This window comes from Leptonychotes weddellii, chromosome 10, assembly GCF_054177405.1.
Source record: "Leptonychotes weddellii isolate Sample4059 chromosome 10, ASM5417740v2, whole genome shotgun sequence".
NCBI classification, from domain to species: Eukaryota; Metazoa; Chordata; class Mammalia; order Carnivora; family Phocidae; genus Leptonychotes; species Leptonychotes weddellii.
The window spans coordinates 64,300,684-64,319,619 of record NC_138378.1 but is presented as its reverse complement, the minus strand read 5'-3'; the positions used below and the strand labels follow the sequence as shown (position 1 = coordinate 64,319,619).

General features: G+C 41.2%; 1 protein-coding gene across 3 annotated transcripts in view; it reads left to right on the top strand.

The window, feature by feature from the left end:
* The first annotated feature begins 5,443 nt into the window (after window positions 1-5,443).
* EFEMP1 (EGF-like fibulin extracellular matrix protein 1) overlaps window positions 5,444-18,936 on the top strand; it is a 59,003-nt gene continuing 45,510 nt past the window's right edge. Inside the window, exons 1-5 of one of the 3 annotated variants that reach the window (XM_031031025.2) lie at window positions 5,462-5,663; window positions 6,408-6,448; window positions 6,949-7,036; window positions 11,487-11,535; window positions 11,696-12,109. In XM_031031025.2, coding sequence (XP_030886885.1) covers window positions 6,956-7,036; window positions 11,487-11,535; window positions 11,696-12,109 — 544 coding nt within the window. In that variant the 5' untranslated portion in view covers window positions 5,462-5,663; window positions 6,408-6,448; window positions 6,949-6,955. Of the gene's footprint in view, window positions 5,664-6,407; window positions 6,449-6,948; window positions 7,037-11,486; window positions 11,536-11,695; window positions 12,110-18,936 lie in introns of all 3 variants that reach the window. The other 2 variants (XM_081833564.1, XM_006736103.3) reach the window with 2 other exon arrangements.

The window sequence follows — 18,936 nt, the reverse complement described above, 5'->3', positions numbered from 1 at the left end:
GGTGAATTGTGCAAGACTGTTGACTCTCAGATCTGTACCTCTGAAACAAATAATGCAATATATGTTAAGAAAAAAAAGAAGAAGAAGAAGAAGAAGATAGCAGGAGGGGAAGAATGAAGGGGGGGACATCGGAGGGGTAGACGAACCATGAGAGACGATGGACTCTGAAAAACAAACTAAGGGTTCTAGACAGGAGAGGGGTGGGAGGATGGGTTAGCCTGGTGATGGGTATTGAGGAGGGCACGTTCTGCATGGAGCACGGGGTGTTATGCACAAACAATGAATCATGGAACACTACATCTAAAATTAATGATGTAATGTATGGGGATTAACATAACAATAAAAATAATAATAATAAATATCCCATAAACTACAAATAGTTACAAACAAAAATAAGAAGACAATTTTTAACCTTAGTAACTTCTTTCATCTTACTGTACAGTGAATCTGATTTACTAAGCTCACAGCACAGACCCATGAGTGATAGGCCCCTGGTATTAATAATAACAACAGCAGCAGCAATAACTATGTGCAAGGGACTGTACTAAGGGCTTTCTGTGCATTCTCTTATTTAATACTCATAAAAATTCTACAAGATAGGAATCATCACTATCCCCACTTTCCATAAGAGGAAACTGAGGCCCAGAGAGGTTAAGTAACTTTCCCAGGTTCACACAACCAGTGAGTTGCAGTCAGGACTTGAACCCAGACTCCCTGGAATCCTAGTCTTATGCCACACTGACCCTTCAGTGGGGGTTATCTTAGGGTGTGTTCATCATTTCTGACCCAATCACTGTGGATATAGGAGATCTGATGTTACAACTGGCAGAGCCTGGGTCATGTGTTCACCCATAGAGTCAGAGGAAAAATAAGCTTCATGCAAATCATACGGATTGGAAATGCTCTGGATCAAACCATGGTGTCTGGATTCAGGGATAGAAAGAATCAGCCAGCAAAGGATATAATGAAATAAGGGCTCAGGATGTATGCCCCAGCTCTCTGCCTGCCTTGTAGCTCACAGAGGCAGGCCTAAAGCCTAGAAGCCTTGACAGCCCATGTGGAATGGGCTCCTTCCAGTCAGAGGGGCATGGAATTATGGGCCCTGTGTTCTTTGTATCCTCATTCTTATCAGCACATGGAAACAACTTAAGAAGACAATAATTCTGCTGCATCACTAGGCCTAATAACCAGGTTCTGGCCTTGACATTCTTGTTGTACTAGCACTGGGCCATTTCCCCTTATTTTTAGGGCCTATGAGTTTTCCCTTTGCGTATACTTAGTGGCATTCTATGGGCAGGACTGGTCATGGCCTATCACTATAAGGGTTGGTTTCCAAAGGAAAATCAGGATATTATTACCTTCCAGAAGAAGATGGAATAGATGAGGAACCAGCAAAAACAAGGTGACAAATACAGGTAAGTATAAAATAAAAACTACAGTTATAAATGTTGTTACCCTTTGTGCAGAACTGATTCAAAGAAGCTGAGTGACTGCCATGGTTACCCAGCTAGAGCATAGCAAAGTCCAGGCAAGAACTCCTGGCTACTTGTCCTATTTTCTTTCCACTACACAAACCTTTAAATTTGTCTAGAACTGGGGACTTTTCCAAGACACAGAACTGTCAGTGCAAAAACTGGAAAGGTCCTGGGTAAACTGGGGTGAATTGACCACCCTGCCATTAATCCCTATGTAATTGTTTCATCTTTACTGCCTTTTTGTTTAATTCATTTTGGTTTTTTTTATGGATTTCACTCTCCCATTGTCCACACATCAGTGAATATTCTTAATCAGGTTGTAACCACAGGATTTGTTGACTCCATGACTCAATTAATTAAAGAGCCTGTGGGTCCTTGAGACTTCTAATTATTTTCAGGGAATTTTTAAAAAGGGAAATATTAAAGAAAATATAATATAAATTTTTCTTTGTAATACATATAGTGTAATAGTTGGTAAACTAGGAAGCAGAGGGCCCCCTTATAAAAGTTAGTTCCTGGTTACCTTTCAGATCACATGAGGAGAAGCCAGAGTCACCTTCTTGAATTAAAGGGAGAGTTCAAGTCTTAAATCTTTAAAATCACACACACACACACACACACACGCACACACACACAAATATGCCAGGGGGTGGTGGGAAGGAACTCAGAAGCTGATCCAAGCAGAGGTGGCTGGAACACTCAGCTTGCCCAAGGACAGAAAGCCTGGGAATCTCTCCCAACAGCCTCTCCCAAGAAACACAGCCTGCCACTCAAGAGTGCAGGACGCAAACATAGCATATCACAAAGGCCAGAGCTTCCAGAGTAGGAGACCTCCTCACGCTAGCAGTGAGTACATTTTCTGCTGCAAGTGACTAAACACCTAACTCAGACTGGCTTGAATCATAAGAAAATATATTACCTCACAAAACTGGAGTGCCGAGGTAGAACAGAGTCCACATTTTCCTGATTTGGAAGTGCAACAATCAGGGCCATATTATGAATTTCGTGGTCCCTGGGCACTTTTGCCTTCATGGACCCCTTCCTCCACTAAAATAAATAAATAAATAAATAAAAATTAAAAAAAAATAAAATAAATTGTATTCCATGACTGCAATGGTATTAAGACATTTTATCAGGCTGGATGATATTTATTTCTTCCTCTGAATTTATAAGAAAATAAAACATTGTGGAGAACCCTTAAAAGTATCGTGGGTCCTAGGATCAGTCAGCCCTATGAACAATCTATCCAGGATCCAGGTTCCGTCCACGTGTTGGCCACCCACAGCATGTACCACCTTCACGATCAGGCTGGCTTACCTCCAGGTGGTAATATGGCTGCCAGTGGCAGCTGAGGCCAAGGGCTCCATTGTTCCCCTCCACTGTGAGCTTGGAAGGCCTTTCCCCTAACTATGGAAAAGAAGTACTTCCTTTTAGTTCTGATTAATTTGAAGTGGGACAATAAGCCTACTCCTGAATCAGTAACCCAAGAATGCCATTGCCAATTTCACTATTCTTCAACTAGTAAAGAGATACACTATCATTAGAAATAGGAAGGATGGGGTGCCTGAGTGGCTCATTCAGGTAAGTATCAAACTCTTGATTTTGGCTCAGGTCATGATCTCAGGGTCGTGAGATTGAGCCCCATGTCAGGCTCTGTACTGGGCATGGAGCCTGCTTGAGATTCTCTCTCTCCCTCTCCCCCTGCTCCCCACTCTCCCTCTTTTAAAAAATGATTTTAATGGGATTTTCACAAAGAATATATATTGGTGGACAATAAAGAAATAAAAAATGCTCAACATCATTAGAAATGAGATCACCAATGAGATGCCACTTATATACCCACCAAAACAGCTAACACTACAAATGACTGACAATACCAGGTACTGGCAAGGATGTGGAACAAATGGGATCTCACATGTTGCTTGTAGGAATGTAAAATGGTACAGTCACTTTGGGAAACAATTTGGTGTTTGCTTTTAAAGTTAAACATATCCTTACCATATAAACCAGCAGTTCCTCTCCTATTTGCCTAAAAGAAAGGAAAACATACATCCACACAAAAATTTCTACATGAATGCCCATGACAGCTTTATTCATAAACAGTCCAAATATTTATCAACAAGTGAACAGATAAACAAGTTAGGGTATATCCATACATTGGAATACTACTCAGCAATAAAAAGGAATGAACAAGAATGCATCTCAGAAGCATGCTAAGTGAGGGAAGCCAGACACAAAAGAATACCTACTCTAGGATCCATCTATAGGAACTTCTGCTGAGAAAAAAACTGCAGGAGGCTATCGTAATAATCCAGGTGGAAGATGCTGATTGCTCAGACCAGGGGTTAACAAAAGAAGTGATGAACAGTGGTCTGATTCTGGATATATTTTGAAGATGGAGCCAAGAGAATTTTCTGAAGAATTGAATATAAGGTGTGTGAGAAAAAGAGAAATCAAGGTTGACTCATGATTTTGGAGCTGAACAAACTGGAAAGATGAAATTGCTATTAATCAAGATGGTGAAGCAGGTGGATAGAGTAGGCTGGGAGAAAGGGTGAGACTCAGCAGACCTGGTAAGTTTGAAATGCCCATTAGGTGTACAGATGAAGATAACAATGTCAGCAGTTGGATATTCAGGCAGGAAGAGTTCCCAGCTGGAGATAGAAATTTGGGAGTTTCAACCCACTTTTTCTGGGCAGAGGGCTGGAGATAGAATTAAAAAAAGAAGAAGAAGAAAATGTCTGGACAGATCTTTTTACCATACAAAAGGTAAGTTTCCTTTTTTTTTTTTTTTTTAAGTTTGGGGGTCATTAAGACTGGGAAAACAAACTTATTTGAATTTTAGTAGTAAAAATCTTCAATACTACTAGCAAAATCCCACATACTTATGTAAGCTTCAGGGCCAGGAAGCTCTTTTGATCTTGCCCAATATTGTGTGGCTTGCAACCAATCTGGCAAGGTCTAGACAACCCACTGCATACCCCAGAGATAAGGAGAGAGGCCTCCACCCAACAGCCTCTCTCTCTTGCACTGTCTACCACCTTCTCCGCCATTGGCCAGCAGAAGAGGGGAAGGAGCTGATCCTCTCTCTCCCAGCCTCTGTCTCCTGCTTGGGGTCAAAGTCCTTTAGTACCTTCAGTTGGCACATTGTCTCATTCATGAAGTTGTATTTGGCTGTTTGCTTCTTAAAAGACATGACTGCCTTAGAAGCAAACTATTAATCTGACTGTAGAGTTGGAGCCTTCGGAGATAACAGCAATCTGTGTGGTATGATTTGAAGAAGCCAGAAAAAAAATTTTTTTGCTCTCCAGATTCCCGAAATTCCACCATTAGTATGAAAGGTGAAAATGAAATGCCCAACTCTGAATGACCAGTAGTGGGGACTCCTGCAAGTGAACCAGTGGAGAGAAGAGAAGCAGTAGGTAAAAAAAAGGGCCCATAAATAGGGGAGGTTTTGAGACCAAAAACAAACGTGACCTCACAATTTTGTTAACATGAGCTATACCTGGCCCATTGCCAACCCTGGCACATAGTAGGTCAAAAATATTTGTTGAATGAATTCTCTTTTTTCTACATTTGAGGAAGCAGACCCTCCCCCACACAAAAATAAATAAATAAATAAATAAATAAATCATCTTAAAGAAAGGGCAAAAAGAACCAGTCCAATGAATGGGGTTAATTAACTGTCCTAGGATTCACTTATTGGAAAAAAATGTTTAAGCAATTTCTCAGGACCCTGAGCAGCTCTCTGGGAGAGATGTTTTCCTTCTACGGGGCACGAGATACCGTCCTGAAGCCTGGAGCATCACCAAGGCTGATTCAAACCCAAGACCTCACATGCCAAGCATGCCATCTTCGGCCTGGGGTTCCGGCGTGTCTGGGAACTGGGGTGAAGGGCTGGCAGAGGAGGGCAGGCGCCGCGGCAGCGAGGGCCCTCGGAGGAGGGGGCGCAGACTCCGCTGCGCAGAACGCTCTCCCGCCCGGCCTGCAGCTCCTGGCTCAGCCTTTGCGCCTCCCTCAGCTTTCTCCTCCGCCCCCCCTTCGCCCTCCCCCTTTCCCTCCCTTTCTCCTCCTCCTCCTCCTGCCGCCGCGGCCGCTGCCAGACCTCGCCAGTTCAGACCCACCGGGCTGCTCTCCCCTGCACTCTCCCCTTGCTGTCCAGGCCCGGAGAGCAGCGCAGTCGCGCAGGTAGGAGCCCCTGGCGCGCCCAGTGCCCGCCGGGCCGCGCGCAGGGAAGTAAGTGGGGTAACCTCAGGGGTGCAGGGTACCCGAGAACTGCCCCAGACTGTGCAGGATCTCTCAGGCAGAGAGGGAGGTGGAGGTGTGCGGTCTCGGAATGCGATCTGTCAGCATGTGCGCGTACCAGGGTGACATCTGTTTGGATGGGCAAGTGTGTGCGCGCCGACAATCAGCCGACTGGGCTTTGCCCTTAAACGAAGTTTTGAAAGTTTCAGGGGGCTAATGTACGAGACTTAAGCCGCAACTGGATTCCACAGGAGCTGGCTAAAAGCGGGAGCGCAGAGCAGCTCCCGAGGCTGCAGCCTGTTAACTTAAAAAAGGGAACCTCACCTCCCCGGGGGAGCCAGGCCGGCCGCCTGGAAACTAGTACCTCGGGCTGCGGTGTGGTCCCCGGGTTCTGGCTCTAGGCAGCCCGATCCTCAAGGTAGCGTGTCGGGTACTAAGGGACTGATAAGGTACAGAAAATCAGACGCTTTGGGTTGCTCCTTCACACAACCTGGGGCTTTCACACAAAACGGCGCGCAGAGAACGGCATGGAAATGCCACTTTGAGGGTTTGTTCTGGGGGATATGAGATGGAACTCTGAAGGGCAGGTATTCTACTAGGGGAGGAGATTGCTCTTTGAGTTTTGTTTTGGTGTTTAGTTAAAAAAAAAAAAAGTTTGAGGCCAAGGTAATTCATATTAATTCACAGGTATTTCTGCTGAGCTGTGCGAGGAACTTCACTAGCCGGAGGTGAGCATATAGGCAAAGCCTTAATGTTCAAGGAATATGAGATTTGCTAAACCCCACCTCCCCTCTGTGTGTGTGTGTGTGTGTGTCTGTATGTCTGTTTCTCTCTCTCATACACACACACGCACATACACACAAATGCACCATCTCCTTTGAAATTAATCACCCTCTATTCTTTCCCTTCCACCCCTTTCTGGAGCCTGTTGTGTAGATGCAGTATAAAATGCTGGCTGAATATCCTTTGTATATGTTCAGCGCAGCTGGATGGAGTAAAGTGAAATGTAATTCTGCAGCCCTTTTACAGTTTTTGGTGCCTCGTTTGGCCCAGGGTAGGTTGAGGAGGGGGAGGGGGAATGAGCAAGTAGATTGGAAATTGGGTATGATGGAACCTCAGCCTCTCCCTCCTGCCCTTCCCTGCTTATTACGGCACAGCTAAAGTTTTGTTATTGCCCTGCCCCCCGCAGCAATTACTAAGCATCCGTTTGTCCTGTGTTTTCTTTGAGATTCACGATGTTGAAAGCCCTTTTCCTAACTATGCTGACTCTGGCGCTGGTCGAGTCACAGGACACCGAAGAAACCATCACGTACACGGTAAGGGGTGATGGAATTTGAGATAAGTGCGTTCAGCGGGATTCTGTGACACAAGGGAGACTTTATCCACTCCTGCCAGTGTATGTGGGCTGTAGGCTGTGGAGGGTAATAAATTAAACAACGCTTTAGTACGGTTCACATTTAAGATTTGTTTAAATTGCCCGTGGTCTCTCCAAAAGTTCATTTAGATCACCAGTTGAGATAGGGACCAAAATGTAATGATTTTTGCAAGACCGAAAAAGGAGACCCCTTTAAAACAAAAACCAAAGTAAGCTCCATGTTTCCAACACATCCAATACATTAATAAGGGTAAGGAATTGGAAAGCCTGGATTCCTATATATGTGCAGCTAAAACCAAAATTTGCAGAGTAAGACAAGTCAAATAAGATCAAACATCACAAAAGTACATACATCATTTGTATATGTGACTTATGTTCTCATGAAGTGGCCTTTATTGAATTTATAAAGGCTATATATTCATTTATAGTATAACTGATAATTCATATAAATGCCCTTCAGGTAGAATATTTGTGCTACCAGGATGCAGTATTGGCTAAAGTGGTCCTAAAATGCATTGTGTGAAATTTGATTTTGCATTTTCTAATTAATTGCATCTGATTATTTCCAAGTAATATCTGATTAATTAGTTGATTGCATGGATATAACCAATGTATAATAAAATATTGAAAACATCATCTGACCCATCCCACTATCAGGAATGGATATGGTGAGAACAGAGGGCAGTACTTACTTCACTTCCAGTGAGTTTGTTTGCACCTCGTTTTCTGTTTTCTTTTTTTATTTGTTTGATTTTGTTTTGTGTTTTCTAGTCTTTAACCGGTGTCATGAGGCAAGTGACATTTGTCCTGGATCACAATATGAAAAACATATTTTTCTACTTGCTCCCAATTTAAAATGAAGTAATCCTACTCAAAAGAATGTGAAAAATTTTTGAAAATAAAACTCCTAAAAGTGAGCTAATGTCAATTACTGATAATAAACATTATCTCACTTTTTGGTATCCTATTATCCCCAGAATGTTAGTATTCATCTGGAAAATGTTCCTTGTTGTTGTTCAGATCAACTATAAATCAAATAGGGTTTCACATAAATATTTTGTTAAATTAATGATAAATGTAGTTGCTTCCTCTGCTGAAGATAAATAAAGCATGAGAAATGAATACATGTGTTGTTTATCTTCAAATGAGAATGTTTTGTTGTTCAGGCTAAACTTACTACCTTCTTAGGGAGCTAAAGTTAAATTAACTACCCATTTTTATAGTCATCCAATAAAATATTTTATTGCTTTTACAATTGCTTGTTTATACCCCCTTCTCCTTGGTTCATCAACTAAATCACATTCATCTTTAGCAGAGAAAGATCCCTGTGGATTAAACACTAGAGTTTTAAACCACTAACTAGGGATCATTATTATTATAGCAGATTTTCCAGATATGACATCCTTTTTGTTCTAAAATTAGGCCTATTCTCTCTTGAACTGTGTATGCCTAATAATTCATGGTTAAAGAATAAGATGTAACTACTTTGTGAGTACCCCATTGTGGGGACACTATCTCCTTTCATTTTCACAGCAAAGGTTTAGGTAAGTGGTATCATCTTCCTTTCACCAATAGTAGAACTGAAGATCAGAGAGAGTATCTAACTTGCTGAAGGCCACACAGCCAGCAAGTGGTGAAGCTAAACTCAGTCTAGGCTTGTTTAATAGTAGATCCATGTTAAATGTACTGGAACTAAATACCCAAACCAATCTGCATGTCTTCTCTAGTTAGCATACAGATTATTCAGTGAACTGTCATTGCGCCTGGCTTGAAAGATGCTTTTTGGAAGGTTGAGCTCATATTCACAAGACAGCCTCATATACCCCTTCCATTTTATTTTTTTTAAAGATTTTATTTATTTATTTGACAGAGAGAGACACAGCAAGAGAAGGAACACAAGCAAGGGGAGTGAGAGAGGGAGAAGCATGTTTCCCGCTAAGCAGGGATCCCAGGATGTGGGGCTCGTTCCCAGGACCCTGGGATCATGACCTAAGCTGAAGGCAGACGCTTAACGACTGAGCCACCCAGGCGCCCCTACTCCTTCCATTTTAAAGTTAGGGTCCATTCAGCCATTTATTTGCCAAGTAGCTACCATGTGCATAAGCTGTTCTTACCACCAGCAAAAGAATTCAAGGTTATTTGTTTACTAAGAAAATTCAGACCTTCACCTCAGGGAATTTACCCAGGGAAAATACTGTTGAGAACTACAAAGTTTATAAGCAAGTACAAATATTATAATTATGCTGATTATACAAGTTGCTAAAGATACAGAAAAGCAAGGAAGGAATGTCAGTACTGGCATATTGGAAGAGGTCGAGTTCTGTGCTGAATCTTGAAAGAAGTAATGATGTCAGATTAATCTAGAAAGGCTGAAGAGGCACCTGAGTCAGAGAAAGTGACATGATCAAAGTCTAGAGATAAAAACAACCAAGACAAGTTGAGGAGATGACAAGCTTAGATGGGCTGGTGCTGGGTAGTGGGGGGAACCTGGAGATGGCAGAATTGGGAGTTGAGAGGTCTGCAAGTCAGTGTGAGCTCTTAAATGTAGGAGTAACATAATCAAGAGAGCAAGAAGGATTGTCATGGAGGCTGTGTGCAGCACACAGTGATATGGAGGACAGCCAAACAGCCTTGCCTATTCATGAAGTCAGGAAAGCTTATACCAATGTGGTAGATACAGAAATGGACACGAAGTCAGGAGAGCTTGAAAGAAAATAAGTGGAAAAGTCAGTGTGGATGTTACAGTTATAATCCGAGGTCCTAAGAAAGGTGGTGGTGCCTTGGACAGGTTGGAGAAACTAGAAAGAATTAGCTTAGGAGATAAAGTGAGTTTAGTTTTCGCCCTGTGAAGTTTCAGATATCGCTAAAATATTTAAACTGAGCTCTCTGTCTCCATTCAGCTATTTACTTGCCAAGCATCTGTTGTGTGCATAAGCAACTCTCAGCTCTATTAAAAAAATTCAAGTGTATTTGTTTGTTCACTCTACTTTTGCTCAATCTTTCCTGCAGCATCTTCCTCAAATCTGCATCTGGTCACATATTTTCCTGAGCTTAAAAATGCTTCAGGGAAAAAAATAAATAAATAAAATTCTTCAGGGGCCTCTTATCACATATAGTGGCATTTCTCAAGAAGTAGCTTATAGGCAACCTGTGTCAGAATCACCTGGGATGCTTGTTAGGAATTCAGATTCCAAGCCTCCTACCCAGACCTCCAGAATCCGATCCTTTGGGTCAGCATTTTAACAAGCACCCTGGGTGACTCTTAGGCTTGATCATAAAGCTTGAGATTCACTGACATTCAAGGTAGGAATTGGTTCCTGCCTGTCCCTCTAACTGCATCCCCCCCACTCAGACTACTTGCAGCTCTTTCTCTCTTTAACAGTGTTGCACCTTTGCTCACGTGGTCCCTCATCCTAGGATTCCCACATTCCCCTGGAAAGAGCCTCTAAGGCCCAATTCACTTGTAGCCTCCCCCATAAAGCCTTCTCTTCCACCCTGTCATGCCCACACACAGCCCTGGGCAGAGTCCATCACTCTTTGCACATACATGCTTGTGTCACAGCACCTGACATCTTGCTCCAACTTGTCTACCTGTCTGTCTCCTCTTGTGATCTGTGAGCCACTTGAGGACAAGGACAAGGTCTTCATGACCTTTTGCATGCCCAGGGACTAGAATGGTGCCCAGTAGGAGAAGGTACTCAGCAGATGGTTTATTTAGTAAGTGAACTAGAGAGGACTGGTAGGAGTTAAAGCTAGGAGGCAGGCCAGGGTGTGAGTGGGAGGCTTGGGACTCAGCTGAACAGGAATAAGGAAAGGCAGGTGCTGGAATGCTCCAAGAGAATTGAGAGAGGAGGGGAAGAGTCAAGGGCTGAAAAAAGGAACTTGTTTTTGTTGTTGGTGGTGGTGGTGGTGGTAAAATTTATAATGTGGAAGAAGGGCAAATAAAGCAAAAGCGGTCATTCAGAGAGATTAGAGAAGATCAGTATTGAGACCAAGAAAAGAATTCCGAGATGGTGATGTGCACCTGTACCAAATACAACACAAGAGTTGAGGCAGCTGGTGATTGAGAAGGGAGCCCTGAAGTGGTCCAATGCACAGATTTGTAGGAAGGAAGGAGGGAAGGAAGGAAGGGAGGGAAGGAAGGGAGGGAAGGAGGGAGGGAGGAAGGAAGGAAGGAAGGAAGGAAGGAAGGAAGGAAGGAAGGAAGGAAGGAAGGAAGGAAGGAAGGAAGGAGAAAATCTAGGGAATGTTAAACTACCCATCTCATCATCTATCTAGGACTCTAGAGCAAGGATTGTTGCCATAGGAATGAAGCTTTTAGAGTGACTTCTTAGGAAGTGGATACACCAATTAACTGTCTCCTGGTCACATCTTTGATGTTTTCTTCACAGCAATGCACAGATGGATATGAGTGGGATCCTGTAAGACAGCAGTGCAAAGGTGAGCCAACTTCAAAGACTTCCCTTCTGAACATAGCTTTCTGTCTCCATCTCATGTCACTCTTGCTGTCCTGTTTGTATCTATCAAAAAGGCATGAGCATATATTTACATGTTCAGAGTTCCCTCTAAGATCCCTGATTTATTTTATTGTCGACCGCAGATATTGATGAATGTGACATTGTTCCAGACGCTTGCAAAGGTGGAATGAAATGTGTCAACCACTATGGAGGATACCTCTGCCTTCCTAAAACAGCCCAGATTATTGTCAATAATGAACAACCTCAGCAAGAAACACCCGCCGCGGAAGGCGTGGGTGCAGCGGCCAATGCAGCTGCCACGTCGGGGACAGGCGCCGGGGGCGTGGCGGCCACCGGCATGGCAGCCAGTGGAGTGATGCCCGGGGGCGGCTTCGTTGCCAGTGCAGCTGCGGTGGCAGGCCCGGAAGTGCAGACTGGCCGAAATAACTTTGTCATCCGTAGGAACCCAGCGGACGCTCAGCGCATCCCTGCCAACCCTTCTCACCGGATCCAGTGTGCAACAGGCTACGAACAGAGTGAGCATAACGTGTGCCAAGGTAAGCAGGACTTACTATGCTAATGAGAATGTTCTTGTCCAAGTGCACCTCGTGGTGATGATGGTAACAGCTCACGTTTACCGAGAGCTTCCCACACGCCACACACTGTGCTGAGGGCTTTGACTGAATTATCATTTAATCATGGCAAAAACCCTAAAAGGGGGTTGCTGCCTGTATGGTCCTCATTTTGCAAATGAGGAAGCCGCGGCACAGTGGTTCTCAATCGTAGTGGCACCTATCTACAGTCACTTGGGAGCTTTTAAAACTTCTCCATATCGGGGCACCTGGGTGGCTCAGTCGTTGAGCGTCTGCCTTCGGCTCGGGTCATGATCCCAGGGTCCTGGGATCGAGCCCCGCGTCGGGCTCCCTGCTCCGCGGGGAGCCTGCTTCTCCCTCTCCCACTCCCCCTGCTTGTGTTCCCTTTCTCGCTGTGTCTCTCTCTGTCAAATAAATAAATAAAAATCTTAATTAAAAAAAAAAAAAACTTCTCCATATCCAAGCCACACCCCAGCCCAATTAAGTAAGTCTGGGGGGGCGGGGGTGGGTGGGTGGTTCTGGGCATCCATATTTTTTAAAGCTCCCCACGTGGTTCCAGGGTGCAGCCAACTTTGGGAACCAGGGGTCACACAGGTGCTGAGAGTAGAACTCGCTTTCAAACCCAGGCAGGCAGAGCCAGGGTCACAGCTCTCAGAAGGAACAGCCAGATTATTCATTTGGACTTTGAAATTGTACTGTCAAGCTACTCCCTAAATGTCCTCGTTTGGGTTCTCAAGCTTTCTTTTCATTGAACTTGCCACTGATTTATTTTTCTTACTGAGGAATAAAGAAATGGGACTTCTGTTTCTTGTTACCTTTGGGGGCATCTCCCCCACTCACATTTATGTCTTTTTAAGTTCTCATCTGAGTACGTTTTGCTTATATCTCTTGCACCATGGCACCATCTGCTTGGGTTTTTCTGTTTATTTTCACAAGGAGTACACACATCATTGTGTGTTCTAGAAACAGTAGACTCATGCTAGCAAAATGATAAGAATCTTGGGCTTTGAAGATGTGTAGGATATTAGCTAACTGGACTGTGCTAAGAGATTTTGTTTCCATTTTCCTACTTAGCAAACCCTTTCAGATCTGCCTGGTGTGGAGCTCGTTACTGAGCTGGGCCATAGGAGCCCCAGACTCCTTTTGCACTGCCAGGGGCTGACAGAGTAGATCCCATATTACACCACAGGTGCCTGGTACACATTGGCCAGTGGAAAGGGTCCAGGAGTTTCTAACCTTCTACCTGCTCATGAGTGAGGACAACAGCATCTGCCTCCCTCAACACTGAGGGGTTCAATCAGGACCACCTAACTGCTGCATTAAGTGAAAGAAGCATCTTCTGTTGCCCTGAGATGCTGCCCTTTATGTGCCAGTTTTGAGTTTTATTTTCTGTATGAGATAGAGTTCAAATGGCTTATATATGAAGGACACCCATCATGCCCTGACTTTTATTATTTTATATTTTGTGTTCAAATTTTTAAGTACCCCACATCAAGAGCTAACCCATGCCGTGATGGTGTCACTTTTCAGAGGGCGCATCATATTAGCATCTGTTTCGTGTTACTGTCATGAGTCAGAATTCCAATAATGATGATGAATGCTTCAGCATCTGCTTGATATTCCGATATTTAATTTAAGGATTATGTCAAAGAGATAGGCTCATGAAGTTACTTTATGTATATGTGAGTGAATATTGATAAAAAGTATCGTGAGTTTATTTAAGATAGCAACTTTTAATTGTGTTATTTAAATATATAGTTGGATTGGAAGGTTTGGTGGTATTTTTCCTGAAACTGGAAAGTTATGCTGGAATTTTTTTAAGTATTGACTTTTATATACTGAATTATTTTTCATGCTTCAGATGTATATTTTAATGGTACTGAGGAGAAAAAAAAACAGATAAATGAATGGGTCATTTCCCAAAGTGGCTTATAGTCTATCATTGATGATTGTGGTTGAATTCAAGAACAATGCCTAGAACTGAATGAAGAAGTTCTAGGATAGAGCATATTCAAGACTTACAACATTCATTGGTTATAGTAGAAACTGTATAATAAAATGTGAATAATAAAAATGAAATCCTATTTAATTTTTCTTAAAAAGATTTAGAACTACCTTACAAAATTACTTTTCACAGATTAAAACATTTGTAATTCTTCTGTGAGAACTTTTTTCTTTAGTTATAAGCTAAAACTATTAAATGCCTTGCTTACGATAGATGCTAAAAACATACTTAACTGATTGTGTGCACACAGGGTATTTCTAACCCAACTGTTCTACATAATTCAACCAATTTCTAAAACTTGGGATTGGGGTCTGTATCATTGAAAGCAGGGTTAAAAGTTTTTTGGATGACTTAAGGCTTAAGTTGGATTTCTTCCCACCTCACAATTTTGCAAAGTGCCCATAAATGTGGATTTACTTAATTGTTGATAAAAGGGGGTTATTTCATATGATAACAACAGGATAATCTGTCTAGGGAATCTGACTAACATAAGTGGAGTCACACTTATGCCCGTTTATTATTGAGCTAATCAAACATGCAGTCCAGCTTCTTCTAATTGCCTGCAGATGCATGACATTCTCATTCCAGGCCAGCAGCACAAAATAATGTTTTATAACCAATGTGAAAGTGCGGGGACCTCTGCTTAAAACAATAATGTGCTCCAAGGACTTATATTTCTGACATCATTGTGGAGTTTGAAGAGCCTTCTGTTTTAAAAGAGATCTCCACTCCCTTTTAAATGTTTCATACTATGCCCAGTAATCCAAACACATTTACCATGGTTGCTGGATCAGAATAAATGAATGCCTGCAGATGAGTCATATCTGTATTAAAATTATTTCTTTTTTCCACATATATTTTTCAACAGGTACAGTTTATCATTACATAACCTAAAGCTGAGGACATTTTTTATGTAATGGCTGAAATCTGTACTGTGCTTCATTGTTAAAGTCAATTGTACCTTTGAACACACTATTACCAGTTACAGATGGCGCCTAATAATTTAAATACCAGTAGATATTTTAAGTGTATTCTATTTTATAAATATATTTTTAAAGATTTCATTTATTTTTAGAGAGAGAGATAAAGAGAGCAGGGGTGGGGGAGGGCAGAGAGAGAATCAAGCAAACTCCCCCTGAGCATGGAGCCCCACTCAGGGCTCGATATCATAACCCTGAGATCACAACCTGAGCCAAAATCAAGAGTCAGATGCTTAACTGAATGAGCCACCCAGGCACCCCTATTTTATAAATATACTTTTAACCAACTGTCTGTGTTTTAACATTCAGTGAAAACATGATTTTTTTTTTACTCCTTTTCATGTATTTGTCCAGAATTTTTCAATTTTGTTCAAAAGGAAGAAGTTTAAAAAGCAACATTACATCCAAATATCAATTCACACTGAGGAAGTTTTTTCAGACAATTTTTGCCAACCATGGCTGATACTAGGGGAGCAATTTGCACTGAGAATTTCAAATGACAGGCGCCATCCTTGGCAGCTATAAAAATTACATGAATATCATTTTATTGTCCCATACCTGGAGTCATGTATAAATAAAGGTTTAGAAATCATTTCTCTATGAGCTATCATCTATGTAAAAGACAACAGATATTCATCTGCTCCAAAAGGGAGGTGACTGAATGGGAAATATATTATAACCCATTAATGGATCACTTTATTTTTCTACAACTTTATTGCATAGTCTCTGTGTATCTTCCTCAAAGGCAATGGATTTCAAAATCACTAGTTCAAGTTAAGAAAGGATTTTTTAAAATCATATATAACTTTCTAAAAACCTCATTCTTGTAGAAAAAAAAATCATTTGGGAACTGGCAAGTAAGAAGAGAAAGCATCAATTGCCCAATTTGAAGGAATTTGTTTACTTAATTGAACTTACAAAAAAATTAAACATAAAGTATTTTGTATAGCTGATAATTAAGCCATTACTAAAACCAGTCAGGATTTACAGGTATCATTACTACATGTTGCCAAAGAAACTGCAACATGAAAAAATCAACTTGATGCAAATGCCTAATGAAGATGATTATGGAGCCAAGCCAAGTGCAGCACCTGGCTTGTATTATATAAGGTATAACTGAGAGATGTGAAAACACAAACTAGGGTTTCCAACTGTCTCTGTTTACCCAAGACTATCCTGGTTCGAAAACTGAAAGCCCCGCATTCCCAGAAATGCCTCAGTCCTGAGCAAATGGGTTGGTTGATCACCCTAGCACACCCCCAATAATGGAATCTCTTGCACCTCACAGCCAAGAGTGAGAAAGTCTCAACGTTAAAGCCATTTTTTCAGGTTAGGGCATTGTTTGTCCAGTGAAATTTGTTCTTTTAATTTGTTTTGAACTTTCAAAAACGAATCTTCACTGATTTTTAAGTACCTGGACATAGCCTTTCTTTGCCGTTGTCAGGATCCCACTTGCCAGTTTGTCAATAAGCTGGTTTCCACATTGTTCTAGACTTTGCACGTACAGAATACCTAGACATTAGCACCTACATACTTAGATACATGTCATAACATAGATAGCTCATTTTTCCACATTTCTGCTAGGAAAAAATGTACCACACAGCCAAATTAAATATCATGCTTCAACTATAAAGTTTTGTTTGTCAAATTTTTTTTAAAATTAGCTGTATTTTAAATGATTTCATTTTTATCACTATTATCTGTGATTCAGGAGCAACTAAAAAAGCTAAAGAAAAAAAATTGCTTTTTTATACAGCCTAAAGGAACAAAAAAAAATTATGTTCAGGGTTTAAAAAGCTCTATGCTGTTGGGTATCACCTATTATCTTTTGCACATTTCTTTATAAACATAAGGATAACTAAAATACTATTTTGAAAAGGAAAGAAGTTATTATCTATACATCTACTTTTAAAAAGAAACTTGAACTAACATGTACAGATTCTCAGATGCTAGGGACGTCTTTCTTTGACTTCTTTCATTTGAAATTTAAATGATCTCATATCCAAAAGAGGATTTATAAATTATAGTTTAATCAAGTGGCTTAACATACCTGGCATTGTCATAACAAAAGAGCTTTCAAACACTACCCTTTTTTTTTTTTTTTGATCCTCACTAATGTCATTAGGGTTTCTCATTGCTTTGGTTAGTTTTGTGAGGAAATGCCTAATTTTTGTTATGTATAATTATACAACCCAGTGAAGAACTCTGATCTCAGAAAATAGATATTTTGCAAAAGGAAGACTATAATTGAGTAAATTATGATATTAACAGAAATGAATACTTCAAGCAGAAAGGAAAATGGGTATTTAGCCTGCTTACTGCTTTTCATTGTTTTTAGTTGTTAATTGCCTTTGAGTATCTAAAAATTCTCTAAAGTCATGTAAATAAATGGGGGTCCAGTTTATAGGGATAACTTAATTACTTTTTAAATAAGCTGATGCAGTGCAATAGAAGTAATTGATTTTCTCCTGAAAAATCTAGCACAGTTTCGTAATTTACTTTCCCAAATACTATAGTCACTGAATGCCTAGTTAAGACATTTCTAATACAGGCGCCTGGGTGGCTCAGTCGGGGACTCTTGGTTTCAGCTCAGGTCATGATCTCAGGGTCATGAGATCAAGCCCCAGTTCAGGCTCCGAGCTCAGTGGGGAATCTGCTTGAGATTTTCTTCCTCTCCCTCAGCTCCTCCCCCTTCCTCACGCACAAGTGCTGTCTTGTTCTCTCTCAAATAAATAAATAAATCTTAAAAAAAAAAAGACTTATTTCTAATATACATTTGTGAACAGTATGTATATGTATCTGATTCATGCACACTCAAGAAGTGTCCTTAAAATTGCTTCATAAAAATTGAATGGCACCTATTTGAGGTGAAAGGATGAAAGAGGTCAGTATGATCACACTTCTGCAACAAAAGACTATGCTGTATAACCACGTAACTCTATGATGTCATAGAGTGTGGTCCCTAGACTAGAAGCATTAGCATTATCCAGTAATTTATTAGAAATGCTAATTCCTGGGTCCCGTCAGACCTACTGAATCAGAAACTCTGGGGATGACACCCAACAATCTATGTTTTAACAATCCTATGATTTTGATGGGTGTTCAAGTTTGAGAACCAATGACCCAACTTAACCTTAACATCAGAAAATTGCATTCAGCTACAAAAATCAGAGGGTAGGGTCATAATACTTTACATGGAAAATGTGAAGTAGGAAAAAGAAACCATCAAAAATATATATATTCTGTTTCTAGGATAGAATATTCTATTTTACTTCTCTCACCTTTCTTATTGTCATCACCAGTACTCTGATTCTTAAACATGAGCGGTCATGAGTCCTAGTTAGCAGGGTATGATATGTGCAGTCTAGAGGAAAAGGAAGCATCTAAAGAAGGAAACAAGAGACCTTGCATCTCTCTATAAACCTGCAAATGTGAAATACCATAGCAGTCCTTAAATTGTCAGTTGGTGAAACTCTAAGTTCTGCTCTGGCTATGGTAATGGTTGGTGCTAAGAGATACTCATACCTTCTATAGGCATCCTCCTTACGCTCACAGCACAAACTGGTGAGATGAGATAATACTGTCTGGAGGTTTAGTTCATGCAGAGTCACAAATGAGGACCTTGGCCTTAAAGCATCTTTCATTTACCAAAGTGATAGGAGACCCTTCCACTACCAGATGCCCAGCTAACATCTCATTCTATTTAGAGTCTGTGAATATCATCAGATATTAGAAGAGTGTTCCCATAGTGTCTTCTGTTCAATTTAAACTTGATCAAGGATTTACTTCTCATCAAAGACAAGATT